The 17,786-nt window shown below is 36.0% G+C and overlaps 1 protein-coding gene across 1 annotated transcript in view; it reads right to left on the bottom strand.

Moving 5' to 3' along the window:
- The window catches only part of LOC129239259 (neurogenic locus Notch protein), a 210,705-nt gene that overhangs the window by 130,384 nt on the left and 62,535 nt on the right, over positions 1-17,786 (bottom strand). The window contains exon 2 of the mRNA XM_054874627.1: positions 13,164-13,239. Within this exon, the coding sequence (XP_054730602.1) occupies positions 13,164-13,239 (76 nt within the window). The remainder of the gene's footprint in view (positions 1-13,163; positions 13,240-17,786) is intronic.

Consider the following 17,786-nt stretch of genomic DNA (forward strand, 5'->3'; position numbering starts at 1 on the left):
TCCACCTACGCATGCGCAGAGGAAATGTACTCATACCTACAGACATATATACATACAAACATATGGAGAAGGCTTGGTGCATATGCTTATGAGATTGTGGCGAATGGCTGGAGTAAGAAAATTCTAAGACATGGAAAGCCAATGCAAGTTTGAATAATCGAATCGGGTTTGGAAAAATATATTTCCAATAAATGCCTCAGATTATGAGAAATTTGCTAAATTTATTTTTTTACTTTAAGATTTGCGAGTAATTTTTAAAGGCATACCCAAAAGTAGTGGCAATTTGACAAAGCAAATGGTTTTGACTTAATACTTTTTTTCTGTCAAGCTGCAATTGGTATGATTCTTTTACCATTTTCTTAAACATCGATTTAAAATATCAATTTGTCAACGAAAGATCAAAAACAGCTTGCTAAAGTCATACAAGTTGGTTTGCTAAAGGCCCACGGTCCAAAATATTCTAACAGGGCTCGAACGTGGTTGATTATTCAAATAGGAACTTATAGCCATTTATAATTCAACCCATTCGAGGAAATCGAAAACCTCAAATTATGAGAGGAAACCTCGAACAAGTAAAAACCTGATGCATGATAATGGATTATGATCGGGAGGGTCATCAGGGATACTTGGAGCTCGCGAGGGCGGTGGATTGGTGGATTGGTTTTAAACTTCATAAAATGTACTCATTTTGTGTGTATTTCCCAGAATGAAAGTATAGAATGTCCAGGCTGTTGCACTAAATCTTGCTGGAAAATACTCCACTTGAAAAACATGCTTTGCGAGTGTTTAAAAATTTTAGCTCTTTGTGTCATAGAGGCAGATTATGTCTGTCTATAATTCTTTAGTTAGGCTAATAATTTCGGTTTAAAACTTATAGCGGAAAGCCCCATTTTTTTTCAAATATGACGAAGCGCTTTTTCATCTCGGCGGCTATGTTACGAACAAAATTGCCGCATCTGGGGATCGGAAAACCTGTGACCGTCAAGAAGCCAATTCATCATCCGAGAGTGACTTTTTAGTGCGGATTTTAGAGCGGTAAAATCACCGACTCATTTTTTTAAATTTACTTGGACAATCTTTGGTTTCAGTAGGATAGTGCGCCATGCCATACATCCCATGTCGTAATCGATCTTTTGCACGCCAAGTTCGGTAATCGTGATATAAGTCGTTTTATTCATATCAATTGGCCATCTCAGAGCAGCGATTTGACGATTTGAATTAAATACGATTGGTATATTCGTTGAGTAAAAATTAAGTTATGCTAATTTTTATGAATTTTTAAAAACGAACCCTCTATATGGACCACCCTTAACATCCATCGGATCCAGAAAAACGACGTTACAACGATTGCTATAACTATGATACAACTTTACACCATTGATTCAAATATATGCACTTCAGAGGCTCTGCTGCATATTCAAAACCAGCCCAAAAGATTATTAGAGTTGTTAAGGCTCAAGCTCTCAATACTTCAGGCAGTAGTGAGTGGAAAAACACATTGCGATGGTTTATGACTTTTCACACAGCACCATTGAGGTTCCATGCTTTAAATACGAAAAGATCTTGACAAGTTTTCGATACATAAAACGGCACCTACTCTGGCCTTAGAGAGTAACCCGTCAGCAGAAAGTGAAGGTTTCAAAGGCACATTTCTAATCCTTTATAAAATAGCAAAGCGGCTTAACTATGTGAATTCTATAAAGATTCCGATATGGGTAAGTATCGAGTTCTACTCTGCGATACTTTTGTTGCATTGATACTTTTCTTCCGTAATTTTAACGAACGCGGTATCAAGACCATGGCGGTACTTGCCCTATTGCAAGCGCATAAACATCTCCTTAAAATATCTGCATTTTCGCTTTGACACAATTTAATGATTTTACGCTATTATTTCGATAAATAGTGCAAAACCACTTACATACATACAAACGTCCCCATCTCTTCTCGATGTGTTCAAGCAATTTATGCAAAATACGTACTACAATATCATTAGCTTAACAAAATGAGCTGTGTAGTACATTTAACAACCATATTCGCCAAAACTCAAATGCAAATTTCAACGCTCCTCAAATCGATCGCCAAATTTGGACTATTTGTAAGCAAATCATGTTAGACAGAAAAAACCAGTAGAAATTAAATGTAAACTCGCCAGTGATAATGCCAGGATAAATATATAAAACAAAATAAAGCAAAACAAGAGTCAATGCAATAACCATAACAGCCAATCAGGCGATCAGGCGATCGCTTTAGAGCTGAAGCTAGAGTTCAAGTGATGTTATCGCACCACACCAAAAATTTCCACAAAAGCAAATGGCTAAGCACAGCGTAAACTTCCTTGCCGATTGCAACAAAATTGACATAGAGGCAAACAACAAGATCATCGAGATCAATGTGCATTTGCAGACAGCGAATGAACAAATCAAGGAATGTGTCTGTGTGAGTGAGTATTTGTGATGACATAGCAGTTGATCAGACCACCTACCGTAGCAGAAAAGCTTTATCAGCCGTAAAATCCTAAAATGAACTCATGTGTTCAATTGCAACGGATGCAGCTGATCAACCGAAGCGAGGAAGACGGCGTCGAATTTTCAGCTGTGTCATCAGCATTTACAACTATGAGTTTGTGTGTGTATATGTAAATTAAAGCACTATTTGATAATCCAACAAAAGTAATACGCCAGTTATCGACGATTGTGACGATCGAGCAAAGCATTTTTGAATGTTACAAAGAAAATCAGCGGAGAAATTAGGCAAACAAAGATTATACGAAAATTTCAAATACTCTGCTTGTATGCCACAATGGAACAAATGTAATAAATAAAGCACGAAATACGGCCGGTCAAGCATTGGCGATCGGATGGACGGCTGTCTTGCTCGAAGCGTTCAATCGACGCCATACATTTTCAAGTGTTTGTGTGTGGCAAGCGAGCAAGTGTGGTATATTGGTTTACAAGAGCGAATACGAGCATACCTAAGTACACCTAGCAGACATAACGATTTTTTGTCTATTCATGTTAGCTTTATTATTTCGCTTGCTTTTTATTTATTCTCTGCCTTTGTTTTGCTCTTATTATTTACGGGCTTAGCTCATTAAAAGATCGCTGATCCTCAGCTGTCCGCGATCATTGCACGAGTACTTCACAGCTGCCATGCATGAAGCTTTTGGATATGGCGGCAAATGTAAATTTGGGTATGGATTGCTTTGTCTCGCATCTGGCCTGGCCTACTCGGTGGTCGAAGCTTCGTAATCGGCATTCGAGACTTATGGTACGTAAGTGTTGTTGCTGTCAGAGGCGCTTGATGATGCTGCCGAAACTGACTGCCGAAGTGTGGAGAAGCGCTTACACTTAAGCACCACATTTTTTGCAGATCATTTTCAAAATAGTTAATTTTATGTAATAAAAATCTCACCAAAGTTAAGTGAACCAACATAAGTAATGAATAAACAAAGATTAAAAAATGTGTACGAAAAAAGAAATCTAAAATCAGGTTTCGCCAATATCTTCTAACTACATACGTGTACTCGTATTGGTGTAAAAACATCAGAAAATACCACAAGAAAACATTAAATAAAAAATCAAGTACCTACAGGTAATCATAAAATTCCTGGTAAATTATTCACCTTTATTTTCTGATACAATATTTCCTTTTGCGGGTTTTATATTTATTTTTCCTACACCGCCCGGATGCATTCATTTAAATCAGATTGTCTGCGTTGTGTAGTAATGCGAAAGAATACCAAGTCATATTTGAGTAAAATATATTTTTTAATGTGCTTTTGTTTTTATATTTTATTTAGAGGAGTTCTACGTGCAAGCGATATGCCGATCTGATATATAAAGCCGGCAAATTATTATTCAACGTGCAAAATTCCCTACGTTTATATAAATGTGTAGATGTGTATGCAGTAGTACAGGTATATTTCTTTCCTTGCATACACATAATCTGTTTACCGCTGCTGCCGATTTAATAAAGCGCATTTTTCAAAAATTTAAAAATAAAAATCAACTCGCTGACGGTTGGGGAATTTTTCATGTCTGCAAAAATTCATGCCAATAAAAATACTTTGAAGATGACAGCGCTCATAAAGCTGTCCATCAAATGCCAAATGGAGCCCAAAGTGAGAAGTCAAGCGATGAAAGTGGGAACCAAAATTAGTTAGTTAGGAAAGCGCATGAAGAATTTGGAAGCGTAAATGTACGCAAAAACAAACAAAAAAGTAGGAAGTGAGCACGAAATGCAAATTTACATACAAGGATAATTTTTTATCATTTCGAAGGACAGAATCGAATGCTTGGCATTATTTCTTACTGCTTAATGCTTAACCTTTCACTGCAGCTTTCATGCGCGCTATAATTCAACTCTAGCGTTTAAAAAACTTTTATGCGTTTCACTTGCAAGGGCAACTCTTCGACGATATAAAGCAGTGATAACGCGGCATGGCAGTTGGGAAAAAATAGGTTTTTTAGTTTTATAGCCGATAGTCGATTTGTAAATAGTATATAGTTTATATTATTTATTTAAAATATTATGAAAATATCTGTATGAAAATTTCACTATTTAAACTCAGACTCTTTATAGCAAAGCGATTTTGTATTTCTTTAATGAGAGCGAGAGCTTGCTTGTGGATTATTTTTATTATTATTGGGCTACTGCGCACTGCCACTAAAAACAGATCCATTGTGTAAAGTCTACTGAGATATCCTATATTTTAAGATTTTTTTTTTTAATTTTAGCACATTCTGTGGTTTATTGTTCCATAATTTATGTGAATGCACGGCAATACCACCAAGGTGGTGTAGCAAATTCATAAAGAATTAGTTCCGAGTCTTCTGTGTCCATTTCACAGAATCGACAGATAATGGTGTTAGAGACCAATTTCGTTTAAGTGATATCTCAGGCTACAGTGACCTGTAAAGTAACCATTTAAAAATCTTAAGCCCGCTGCTGAGCCAAAGTAACTTATCAGAAATTCCTCTGTCCTGCGTTAGGAATTGTTTCGCTTGTCGCTGACCGATAGATTTTCGAAGGGTTTTCAATGAATTTTTTCTCCTCCCACTTTTTGAGAAATTCGTTAATGTGGCCCTTTGTAAGTCCACAGAAAGGCTCAGAACCAATTAGAGGTATACTTAGCCCTATTTTAGCTAATCATTATTTCATTTCCCACATGTCCAGGAAACCAACCTAATAATACTGTGTTGAAGTTCCCAAACATGTTAAGAAGGTGCAGACAATCATTTACCATTATTAAGCGGAGAAGAGGGATTTAAAAGCAGCCTGAAAGATTTTCATATTATCAAAGATATTAAAGGTTTCCAAAAACGGGAAAAGCTTCAAATGAGCGGTGAGATGAAAACCAAATCGATATTGGCGGAATATGTTTAGACACATTAAAATTCTGTGAGAGTGAAGTTTGCGTGGATTGGCAATGCCTTTAAAAACTAAAAAAAGGATATGCCGTTCGGGGTTGGCATGGAAAGATGCACCCCAAAAATTGTAGAGGAAGCTCGGAGGGTGACAAATAAGACAAAAATAGTTAATCTTTTGGTGTGTTAAATGAATTGGGGAATTGTAAGCAATAAATTTTACGCTCACTCACATATTTTTTGCTTGCTGCCAATACAAAATTTTAATTAGTCCAAGCGATTTCAATATTTTATTACTTTTCTAATTAAGATAACAATGGATTACAAGCTTTGTCCTTTGAAAGCACAATTTTGGGAGTAGCCACGTCACAGGGAATTGCAGAGTAGCAGAATTGTGCCTGCTCATTTCACACGCATTCTTACGCTTTTCCAATCCAATCCAAGCACTGGCTGGGTTTATTTTTTCTTATATCACCAACAAAATCTCAGTTTTGTCATAAACAAATCGCCATTTCATCCCCTGTTATGTCAATAATCAACTGAGTCCTTGAAAATCGCTGAGCGTCGGTTAAAGTTCTGGATTATCATCTCCATTCCATGCTTTAAATAATTTTGCTCTAAATCATTTCAAATACTTCGAAATAGAAGAGATTTTAATTGACTCGAGCTTTAATTTTAAATTGAGCTTTCACTTCACACATGGAAGACGAGCTTATATTTCTTCACCTAAGGCAGTTGTGAACAACCTAGTGGCCCACTAAAATAAGTCCCAGAGAATTGAGTAAGCAAAAACACTTGTATTGAGTGCCTTTTGAAAATAGTAAAAGTAACATAAATGACTGAATATTCAAATTTTGTATTTAAAAAATCTATATTTTAATCTGCAAAGTTTTTATGTTGTAATGAATGCAAGGAGAATTCATTTTGAAAAGTCATGTTTCTACATACTTTCACTACAATTTTTATATAGTAATGTTCATGGGCCAACCTTTAATGTGCAATATTTGCCAAAATGATTTTGTTAAGTTCATAGAGTGTCATCGCACGTTACGCTTTTTAATATTATTTATGGGTACAGATTTCAGGGTACAATTTTTAGAAAGCATGGAATTGACGGTAGCCTATTTTAATATAGCAACTACATATGCGAGCTGGTAAAATATCAGATTTACTCGCCTTGAGGTCTTTACTGGTATTTTTGGTGAAAGGATTGGCATATTAAGATATTGGCAACAAAATATAACTTAAAAAATTATTACAATACTTTAAAAATAATAGTGAAAGAAAAAGACGAGGATGGCTGTTAAATGAGATGTGGAAACGAACAGTTTTTATGTCTACATAAACACAAAATTGAGCCTAAAATTTTAATTGAATCATTACTAAAATTACTCATTGCACGAGGCTAGTAAAGAGGACAACAATCCAACAAGAAAATATGTATGTATGTATGCGAAAAATATATGTACATATGCTTGTTTCTTGTAAAACACACATACATACTTACTTGGGTTCATAGAAAGCTGCATTGTGCAACTATGCGGCCTGTATTTCTTTTTTTTATAATTTTTTGTACGCTTCAGGAGGTTGTCTTATCAGCAATGCATTATTTTTACGTTTCACAAAACATTTTGTGAAATTTCAACATCATTAAAATCAATTTCAATTTTGTAGCATCTGTGACGGCACGTCGATTCGTGCGTGAGTGCATACATCACCTAACACACTCGCGCATATCAGCATAATTTGACGCGTGAAAGGTCAGCGATCAAGCGGCAAAACAACTGACAGAAAGCTGGCTGGCTAAGCTGGACTCAATGTGTGCTCAAGTGGGATAAAAAGAAAAGCACTGTGATTACTGGATTCGTGTTTGACATGTGCGCACATGGGGAAGAAAAAAAGTTAAGATGAAACCAGGTTACATGCACACACTTAGAAGAATGTGTGTTTGTGTAATTACAATTCCATAATAACTGGATAGATGGAAGGTTGGTTGAATGGCTTGCCGACTAATGGCGCTGACGGCTGACGATCAGTGAGCGCGGCATTGAAAACGCAGGCTATGACATGATTTAAAATCCACTGAAAGTCTGCAACCATCCGAAGATCTCCTAGCAGCCACCATCATTCAGCCAGTATTCAAGCGGAAGGTGAATCATATTGTACAACACTTTCATACAAATACTCGTGCCAATGCAACACAGCTCAACACATGCATATACATATTTTAGAAGCGAAGAGTGGTGGTCACAAAAATTCATTTCGGTTTCCGCATAGAAAAGTCGGAACTTTAGCCCTACACTTCTTAACTTTTATATCCTCAGAACAAATTAAAAGCAATCTGTGGATTTTGCATGAAAACAATATGATTTGCAGTAATATTATGGAAGAAATAATATTTCGTTAAATAACGAATCGCAATATTTGCTGGAATATAAGGAATTGTAACACTTTTGAATGTCGGCATCAAAGTGCATATTGTGCGTTGAAAAAATTGCTTTGAAATATCTTGTATGCTTCTCCATCGATTGTATCTAATTCGAGTGGTCGATTGTTCAGTGGCGCAGGTCGGCTTTATACCGATAGATGGTGCTACTTTTCAATGCGATTTAATATTATTCATCATGGAAAGACTTACGCCTCAAAATCGAGGCTCTATGAAAAGTGTTCATCGCGCGTTTAGGCCAACTTATGGTGTTCAGCGATGAGGCCTATTTTTGGCTTAATGGCTACGTCAATAAGCCCAAATGCCGTATTTGAGCTGAGAAGCAACCCAAAGCAATTCAAAAGCAGTCATTACATCCATTGAAAACAAACGTTGGGGCGACCTATGGACCGGAGGAATCATCAGCCCATATTTCTTCAAAGATGAGACAGGCGCCAATGTAATAGTGAATGGCGAACGCTATCGCTCCATGATAAACGATCTTTTTGATCCGTGATCCCGTGATCTCAACGACATTTGATTCAAACAAGATGGCGCTACCTGCCGTACAGCCAGTGAAACAATGACTTTGTTGCGGTGGGCAATTTATTTCTCCTCTCGGGCCAGTATATTTGCCATCAAGATCGTGTGATATCACACCTTTGGACTTTTATTTGTAGGGGTAAGTAAAATCTAAAGGCTTTGTGGATAAACCAGCTTCGATTGTGACATTGGAAGTCAGCATCACTAAAATTATTCACGAGATACTAACCAAAGTTCTCCAGCGAGTCAATCAAAAGTGGTGTTTACGGATGGCCGAAGTATGACGCAGTTGCGGCCAACATTTGCAGCGGATTGTCTTTAAAAAAAAGCCATGAATAGTTCTACACAGAAATAATAAAGATTGCTTAATCAATTTGAACTTTCGTTGTTGTATTGCAATTTAAAATTGATCGGAGCATAGGGCGGAAAAAAAGTTTAGGGTGTTTATAATTTTGCAATGTGGTTTACATGAGAAGAAGTTACAATCGGTTAGGGCAAGTATACTAAATCATCAATACTAAATCCTCAGCGTGGACTCCATGCCTGTCTAAAAGTTATTTGACAGTTCTTTTTTATGTTTTACCAAGCTTTAAACTCTCCCACTCGAATGTTTATAACTAATTGATTTAAAAATTCACCAGCTTCGTCTAAAAACATACATATAAAACCAATTCACTTGACAATACCGTCTGAATACACCCATCGCCAAGCACTTCCTTCGCGCCGCCCAATCTTCGCTCTTTCGCAGTAAAACTTCACTTCGGCTGCCCGACAGACAGCCCAGCGACTCAACATCACAGACAATTTTCAAGCTAAAACTCCAATATAAAAGCTTTGTTGTGCCACTAGGCCATTGTTGTGATTGTCTTCTTGCTGATGTGCGCTTTTGAGACTTTCGTTTTTTCTGCTTTTTTCTTCGTTTCTTTCTGTTGCCATTCTTTTTCAGCATTGATGAGTCCCTTTGGGAACCTTTTCTCATAGCACACCGATTTCGATCACAGCCACTTTTGCGCGACCGGCGTACTTTGAAAGGTTTTTTAACTAATCGAGTGAGCGAACAGGCAGCCGGTTTGGAGTGGGAAGAGCAAGTAGCATACGGAGTTAGGAGGGATACATGAACGCGGCAGACTTTTGTGAAGATTTAATGATTGCGCTCGAGCTGGCTTCGCCTTATTTGCCCTTTTGGTTCGCTAGATATCTATAATACTTTTCTTTAGCCTTTTTGCGGCTGAAACTTTTTTGCGTTTTTTTCTTAGTGTTTATTTTCTACCTTTTATTTTCAACTTTTATTCAAGTTCATCAGGCGGTCGTGGCGCTGTTTTATGGAATGCGAGCAGTAAGTAAAATGTATCGCATTTTAATTCGATTTCCAGTAAGTTTCTCAAGGCTTCTGGTGCGGATGAACCGCAACATTTTTAGAGCGATTAGTAAGCGAGGCTGTAATTACTCCAACTGATAATGGGTAACAACCTGTTTAGCCACAATTTACTTTGTTTTTGTCTTTCTTTGTTGTGTTTTTCAGTTGTAAAATCAGCGTAAACCCCTCGTTGTAGAAATGCCAATAAACTGAATTCAGATCACAGCCACAACATGCATGCCAATGGAAATTAAAATATTTAATTCATTTGTTAGCCCATCAACAAAATTAGCAATTAAATTTTGGAAGCCAGTCATAAGGCAATACATCAAGCAAACATGCCCACTTAAATATTCGGGTTTTCTCATAGTTGGTATGTCTTCATCTCTATCAGCCAATGGCAGTTAAAAGCCTAAAATACGCGTATATATAAATATTATAGTACATGCATACATATATGTACATACACCGGTGTTCACAATATTAGCAGCGGAACGTATTGCAAAGTTTTGACAATTTATTTATTCTTTCTTTTTACTTTTCTTATAAAACTATAGTTCATACTACCACAAAAATCATATAACTCATGGTTTTTGACTTTGTATAACAAAAAAAAAATGTTGGACAATTTCTGGGTATGCAGTTTTATACCGATTCAATTTCAGTATATGTATCAGCACTATTGTGCCAGTTTAGGAAACAAGCAGAGCAACAACATTTCAACGGAACATCTTTATTGCTGCCATTACGTTCAAGCACAAAGTGCCACAAAATTAATCATCCAATTAAGTTTTTAAATAACTTCTTTTACTTAATATAAAAAGAAATTTGGTTGATGGAAATCTTGCTTGAAAAAAAAAAACAATAGGAAAAACTTGCACAAAGTCGCGCTGCTAATATTGTGCGCACAGGTGTATTTATATGTATAAAAGCGCTTGTTCGCATTGATTCCTCGGTAGTCACAATAAAACAAATCATTATTTGTAAAGCACCGAAATTAATGCTTACGTAAATAAGGCTCTAACAATATGGTAGCAATAAATTCCAAAAACAAAAACATTATGTAAATTGTGTTGACGGCTCAAGTTAAGCGATCAAGTGGAGAATTATGCAAAAAAATTAAGTAAATAATTTGCATTAAAACTAAATATATATGTACGCAAACTTTTAAGTACACTAAAGATGCTAAAAGGTTTTGGAAATATGGTAGAAAAAAATCCTTAACAAGTTTTCACAAAATTTCTCTAAAATAAATCAACTCACAAATATTTACAAAAATGGCTACGGGAGATTAAATAATGTAGGTAAATAGGAAAAAAGAATATACAAATTTGACCAAATTTTTTAATTAAAATATCTGTAGATTACGGTACAAAAACAACAAAAAGCTTTTTGACGACTTAAAGCATACAAATTGTAACGCAATTCGATTTTAATAGCTACCATACTTTATAGAGTCTTCCGTAATAAATATTTGGAAAGGAAAAGAAAAAATATGTTGACTGTTATGAGGTGAAAATATGAGACCTAAAGCTGCGTATTATCTATCCATCTCGATTAAAAACAATATTGTTTTATGGTAATGTTTCAGATTAAAGTTTGTTTGACTATCAAATTTACGACATGACACCCTTTAAATTATAAAACTGTATAATAGATAAATTTACAATTCACAAGCACTAATCGGCGTTTAAGAGTAGAAATCATTAAATAAAATAAAACAAAAGACACAAACAGCAGCTGCCATAAGCGCATAAATGAAGTGTTAGCAGTAGAAATCTGGTTAGTAAAGGATTAACTGAATAAGTGGAAATACGAGGAAAATTTGTGATACTTTTAAGAAGCACTAGATTATACCCAACCCACAATACTGCGAGTTATACAAGTAATCAAGAAATACATATGTGCATACATACTTATATGACCAGACTATAAATATTAAGCTTACTTTCCCATAATAAAAAGCACATAAGTTCCCCTCTCAACGCATTTATCTTAAAACTCCCTACCGATTTTGAACAAAAGTGGTGATCCCCCATTCATCTGCATCAGCCTCCTTAGGCAGATAGGCCAATTTTAGGACAGGTTAGGTTGTAGCGTTTGTCCACTAATGGGACTTGCTTTTATTTTTCGTAAAAAAAAATTTAGAAGATCCGTGATTTTCACAGTACTGAGATCGTCTAACTCGTTAAAAAAATTCTACCTAAAATGGTAAATAGCCGTGTGTATAGATCGTCTCTTCCTCATCTAAACCACTTTTGCAGAAGTCAAGTGTCTGCTCGCCCATCCTCTGTCTGCCTACCAGATAGTGCCCCGGAATAACAACAATCAGTGTGTCATGATTAGGCTTACTTTGCCCCAACTGATATTCTGTGCGTTTAGCATGGAGAGTCGACCACAAGTCGGGCGATTCAGCAGGTAGGTTCGTTACACCATCTTTCATTCGCTGGTCTTACAATTTTCTCAAAACTAAATAGCTTATAAGTCTGTATGGGTTTGCCTATGTCACTCTCTGTGTACTCATCAGTCAGCTTGGTGTCAAATTCCGCTAGTTCATCGTCCCTGCAGTCCCACCTATGTGACAATAGCCAGGAACCTATATTATTTTCTGGTGAAACGGTTCAGCCATCTCGTTAAGAGATGGGGGACATTTCATGGCTACCTTAGACAGTTTTTTGAGCGATTTTATCGCCGCATGGCTATCAGGGAAAATGTAGATATCACATCTCCAGGTATTCCATCACATTCTACCAGGCTTTTATTATTGCCATCGGTTCAATATAAACTACACTGCAGTGGTTGAGAAGCCGAAAGCTGAAAGGGGTTCCAGATGTTCGGAATATACCCCTCCGCCTACCCTACCCTCGAACAGATGATGTGCATGAGGACACCAACTTTTACCTATAACTTTAATGTTTCACTCCATTGGATTGATAATTTGGAGAGTATTTTACGCCATATACTTATGTATAACAAGCATTCATTTTTGTAAATTAGATATTGAGAAATCTATAAACTCTAATAAAGAATATAATTTATGACAAAGCACTAAATTGTTGTAAAACCTATAAAAATAAAGAAGAGTAATAAAATAAACGACACACAGAAAATAAAACTTCGTTTGTTCAACATAAAAAATGTGTGCCCCTAGTAAACACATCCATATGTACACATGTATGCAGGTTTTTGTGAATTTCCTCCAATACTTCATTAACTTGTCAACGCCAAGCAAATTAACATATCACGCTTTGTGCATTTTTTCCACTATTATCTGTAGCCTAATTAAAATGCCAAATATGTCGCGCTTGTGTAAATGCCCAAATAATAAAATTGTATGTAAATCCACAAAAACCGATGCTTTGATGTTGATAATTTCTTAATTGCGCGCACATTGTTTGGGGCTTTTGAATATTTAAACATAAAATGCAATTCTAGTACAAACAAAAGTAAATAAAATATCACTTGGACTTACTTGCAAAAGGAGAGTCCATTGCTTTGTGTGATACACGTTCCGCCATTTTTACAGCCGACAGCCATGCATGTGGAAGCTGGAAATAAAAAGGATAAGACAAATTTATTAAATTTGCTGAGGAATATAAAATAAAAAAAATATAAAATAAAAAATGTTATTATCTAACAGGTAACGCCACTCCATGATTTTGAAAAAAGATGTTTGAATAGTTCAGAGCCAGTTTTTCGATAGCAATAAAGTTTTTATCCTTCTCTGCAACGCTGATTCCTCTAAATCATGCAATGGAACAAGACTAGTAGTAAAGACTATAATGACCTATGTAATCGTGCCAATAACAAGCACTGAATTCAGCAATGGAAAATACGTATTTCTACCAAGTGCATTATTAATTCCAAACGATCTCTTATTTGAATTGGAAAGCTTTGGTTTAAGGGGTTATATACCTTGTGGTCCGGTGAAATTAGCGAAAGTTGGGTTTTTTTTAAAGATATGTAGCAATAATTTTATTGTATAAAAGTTTTTATTATTGGATATTACAATGTTTAAAGAAAAAAAAAGGCTTTGTTTGTGTAAAAATATTTAAAAATGGCGGAGTTATGGCGTTTTCCCCCAAGACCCTTTTTTTGGAAGAGGCTTGCGGTGGACGCGATTCAAGTCCACCAAGTCAACTGAAATCAAAAAATCGAAAAGATTTCATTAGTATAGGGTTATATCTTCTTAGTGAACGATGAATATATTAAATATTTTGATTTTTGTGAAAATAGGAACATGTTTTTAAAAAACTCCACTTCTACAGTCCTAAAATTGGCATTAAAAAATTCATATCTGCAAAATAAAAATTTATACATAAAAAGTTGATCATTCACTAAGAGGCGACATCAATTACGAACAATTTAAAAAAAAAATTATAAAAATCGGTTGAATACTTTTTTTGCAATCGCGTCCACCGCAAAAGCATTTTTAGAAAAACACGTTTTTGAGATAATCGCGTTTTAAGTTTCAAGCGCCGCATGAGGCCGTACGCTCAGGACGTGACGACGCACAATTTAAAACGCTGTAACTTTCGATCTATTGCTCAGATCTCTATGAAATTTTTGGAAAATGTTCTCAAGGGATTGTACTTTACGATAAAGAAATAAAATTTATTTTGATTTTTTTGAAAAACACAAGGTATATAACCCCTTAAGTAATTACGAGTACTTTGGAATACAGACCCAGAGGTTAAAGCATTTGAAAGAGGTTTAATATAGTTTTTTAGCGAACGGTTAATGTGCATGAGAAGAGTTTTAAAATTTGTCTTACCCAATTGAAGAATTGCATATGTACATATATGCAAGTATGCCTACTATTAGAACAAAATATGACCACATGGTGCTGCTCATTTGAAAAATACAGACTGAAATAGTAATATAAAATATGGCAAGCTGTAAATGCAGGCATAAGAAATGAAACGATAGGCCAGGCCGAGGTAGCGAATTGTTTTGCGCCTTCCAACCAAACCTAATCCAATCCATTTTCCTCACTGATTTGTGGCACACACTCGCCTCCAATGACAACAGCCACTAACTCAATGCGACGCTGACGTTGCATGCAAAGAAACAACATTTGGGGAGATTTTCATATGGCAACTCATAAATATTGCAACGGTCGACAGTGTCAAAATGAATCGGTGGCAGCGGCGCCGTCGATTAATTTTGCAATTTTTGTAGCCCAATTGCCCAAGCCGTGATAGCGTTGAGGCAGCAGCAATGAGTTGCATTAAGCAAACATAAAATTACATAAAAGCAACAAAAAAGAGCTTCAAAGCGCGAGTGGCCCTTACTGCGCACAAAGTGAAATAAACACGCGTTGCAAACAAAAACGGCAACACTAAAATAAAACGAATGTGGCTAAAAAAATCGGCCATACAACATGCCACCACATTGGTACGAGGAGTAGGTATCTATCGTGGAGTAGGCATTAAGCCTGCAGCTGTTGGCTAGCTGGATGTTGTGCAGCCATCAAATTTGGGGGGCAAAAAGCGGAAGGTGCGCCGCCGAACAATAAACACTGACGTGACATGGCAAATGTCGTTAAGATTACATTTCAGTTTGGCAGTTGGCGTTGCAAGTCACCATTGAAGCTTGATTTGCTTGCATGAGTGTACTTGTACACGTATCTAAGTGTGTGTGTACAAGAATATGTGCGCATGCGCAGACGACAAAAGACCATTGGGTATTGTAATAGCGGTAGAAATGAAGTCAAATCGCGGCAACAACAATGAAATGCAATATTCCTCGGAAATTACGCAAAGTAATGTAAAATTTTAAAATGAGTATGAAAATTGAGCCCGAACGACGAAATCAGTAGTGTCATACGCCTACATACATTTATATGTAGCTTAGAAGTACTCATATTAAAAGCGTCTACATACAATAGTTTGCGTGTGAGGAGAACCAGAAATCATCAAATTTCCATCAAAGCACGTCGAGGAGGCCGCAGATAGGAAATCACGGCTGCCATGTGGCGCGTATTTGGGTTAACAACTTTGCGAAATTTCTAAAGAAAACACAAAAGCCGCCATCATAAAAAAGCAATTGGCGGCAGAAAATAAATAAGCAAATACAAACAATAACGAAACATGGGAGTGGCAACGCACATACGTGTACGCATTCGAGTGCGGTAAGCACCCAAAAAATTCGCAGATCTCAACTGTCAAGTACAAGTTCGAAAGTGATTTATTTTTTTTTTTAGGAAAAAATAACCAAATTTCACAATAAATTGAAAACAGGCAAAAATAAATCTCTGCAACCGAGATTAATAAATGTAGTTTCATACGTTCATACATATGTATGTATCTATATGGCTGCCTCTGAGCTCACTCAACTACCTGTCATGAAAAGCGCCTTAGTGGCAGTACAACAACCCGTTGATGCTACACCGCAGTCAAGCAAAACACAAAAACGAAAACAAAACTAATCATATTCAGCTCCATCCAACACATAGGCGCATATGTGTGTGTATATGTGCACACGTAACTACCCTGCAGGCACTTACGGCCTGAATTAATGAAACAAATGTCTGGTTCAGAACTAGTACCATTTCGCATATTGCGAAATATTTCACCTCAATCATGTGGTGACGAGCGGTATTTGGTCTCCTTTGCAGAACTATGGCATCGAATGAGTATACCAAAACTGTTAACGGGTTCAACCCATGGGGGTACACATTTTTTTGTTAGTCAAATTAAGTTTTCGCATTTGTGATTAAGGTTGTTTCGCAAAATAGAAAATAAGTATCCATCTGAGCCAAATATCGGGCAATTGAAATAAAATTTCAGGAGTAAATTTTTCGCTAAACATATTGACCTATTATTCTCCGTTATAGTGGGTCTTCTTGACCATTCATTCAGCCCTGGCCCTTAAAAAGAAGTTAGAGGGTTAAAAAATATTACATAAAATTTTCCTTGAAAAATTTCACAATTTCTCTCACAAAATCTGTAAATAACAAGCGCCAAAAAATTAAAAAAAGAATACCTTTGTATGTTATGAAGCGAAAAAAAGTGCACTAGAAGTGGTTATAAAGTTATTAGAAGCGCACCAGTCCGTTGGTAGTTAATTTCGCTGTAGCGTAGAAACAATGCTTTATTTACACAAACACTCGTTTCTACAAGTAGATATGTACCTTCACGTGTATAATGCTTTCCGCCCCATCATCATCAACCAGTCGCTTGAACTCAAAACGCATGCGACCCATTTCATTTCACTTGCCAATTTATTTCTTTTCCTTCGTGTGTACAAAAGCAGTTACGCATTGAAGTTCGTCCAATTTTGCTTTTCTCACAGTATTGCGCCTCATTTTTGCTCAAAAGTACTCACTTTGTTGTACCTTCTACCTTTGAGACAGCAGCAACGAATGCAATAGCAAATAAAATAGCAACATCAATAACAACATGTTGTAATAACTTTTTAATAATAAAGAGTCAACCAAAGCAAAAAGCAACAAATCCAGCCATTTAACAAAGCAACAACAAAAATACAACTGACCATCAAATAACGCATGAAAAGACAGAATAAAAACAACAGAAGACAAAGTTAAGTGACAGTGGGATGGAATGCAAAATAAAGGAAAATAAACATTTTTAATTGTAAATGAGTTCAAATAATAAAAAAATTAGTTCAAAAAAGCTTGAAACGATACGAATATAGGAATACTCACAATCAAAGTTATGTGTATGTTTGGTTAATGTTTAAATTACTTTGTTGTATGAATGTTTACATTAAGAAAGGTAAAAAATATAGCGTTTTCAATGTATTTAAAATTAAAAACATTTTCTGTTTACGTACAATAAATAAAATAATTATGTTCTGAAATTTGTATTAGCTGAAATTCGATCAACCCTTGTAATCACCGGAAGTGTGCTTGCAACGATAGATTCTGTGAAGCCTATTTTTCACAACGAAGTTTCGGAGCTTATATGTCCTAATTCGAGTATGGGCATTTTCGATTATTACTATGGTCAAATTTTTAGTTAGATGGAAAAATTATGATATAAATTGTTATACCTATTCAGCTAGTGATTCTCGCTGGATGTTGCTCTTGCGATTGTTGTTGTTGTAACAGCTTAAATTATTTCTTATAATT

The sequence above is a fragment of the Anastrepha obliqua genome, chromosome 2, assembly GCF_027943255.1.
Source record: "Anastrepha obliqua isolate idAnaObli1 chromosome 2, idAnaObli1_1.0, whole genome shotgun sequence".
NCBI classification, from domain to species: Eukaryota; Metazoa; Arthropoda; class Insecta; order Diptera; family Tephritidae; genus Anastrepha; species Anastrepha obliqua.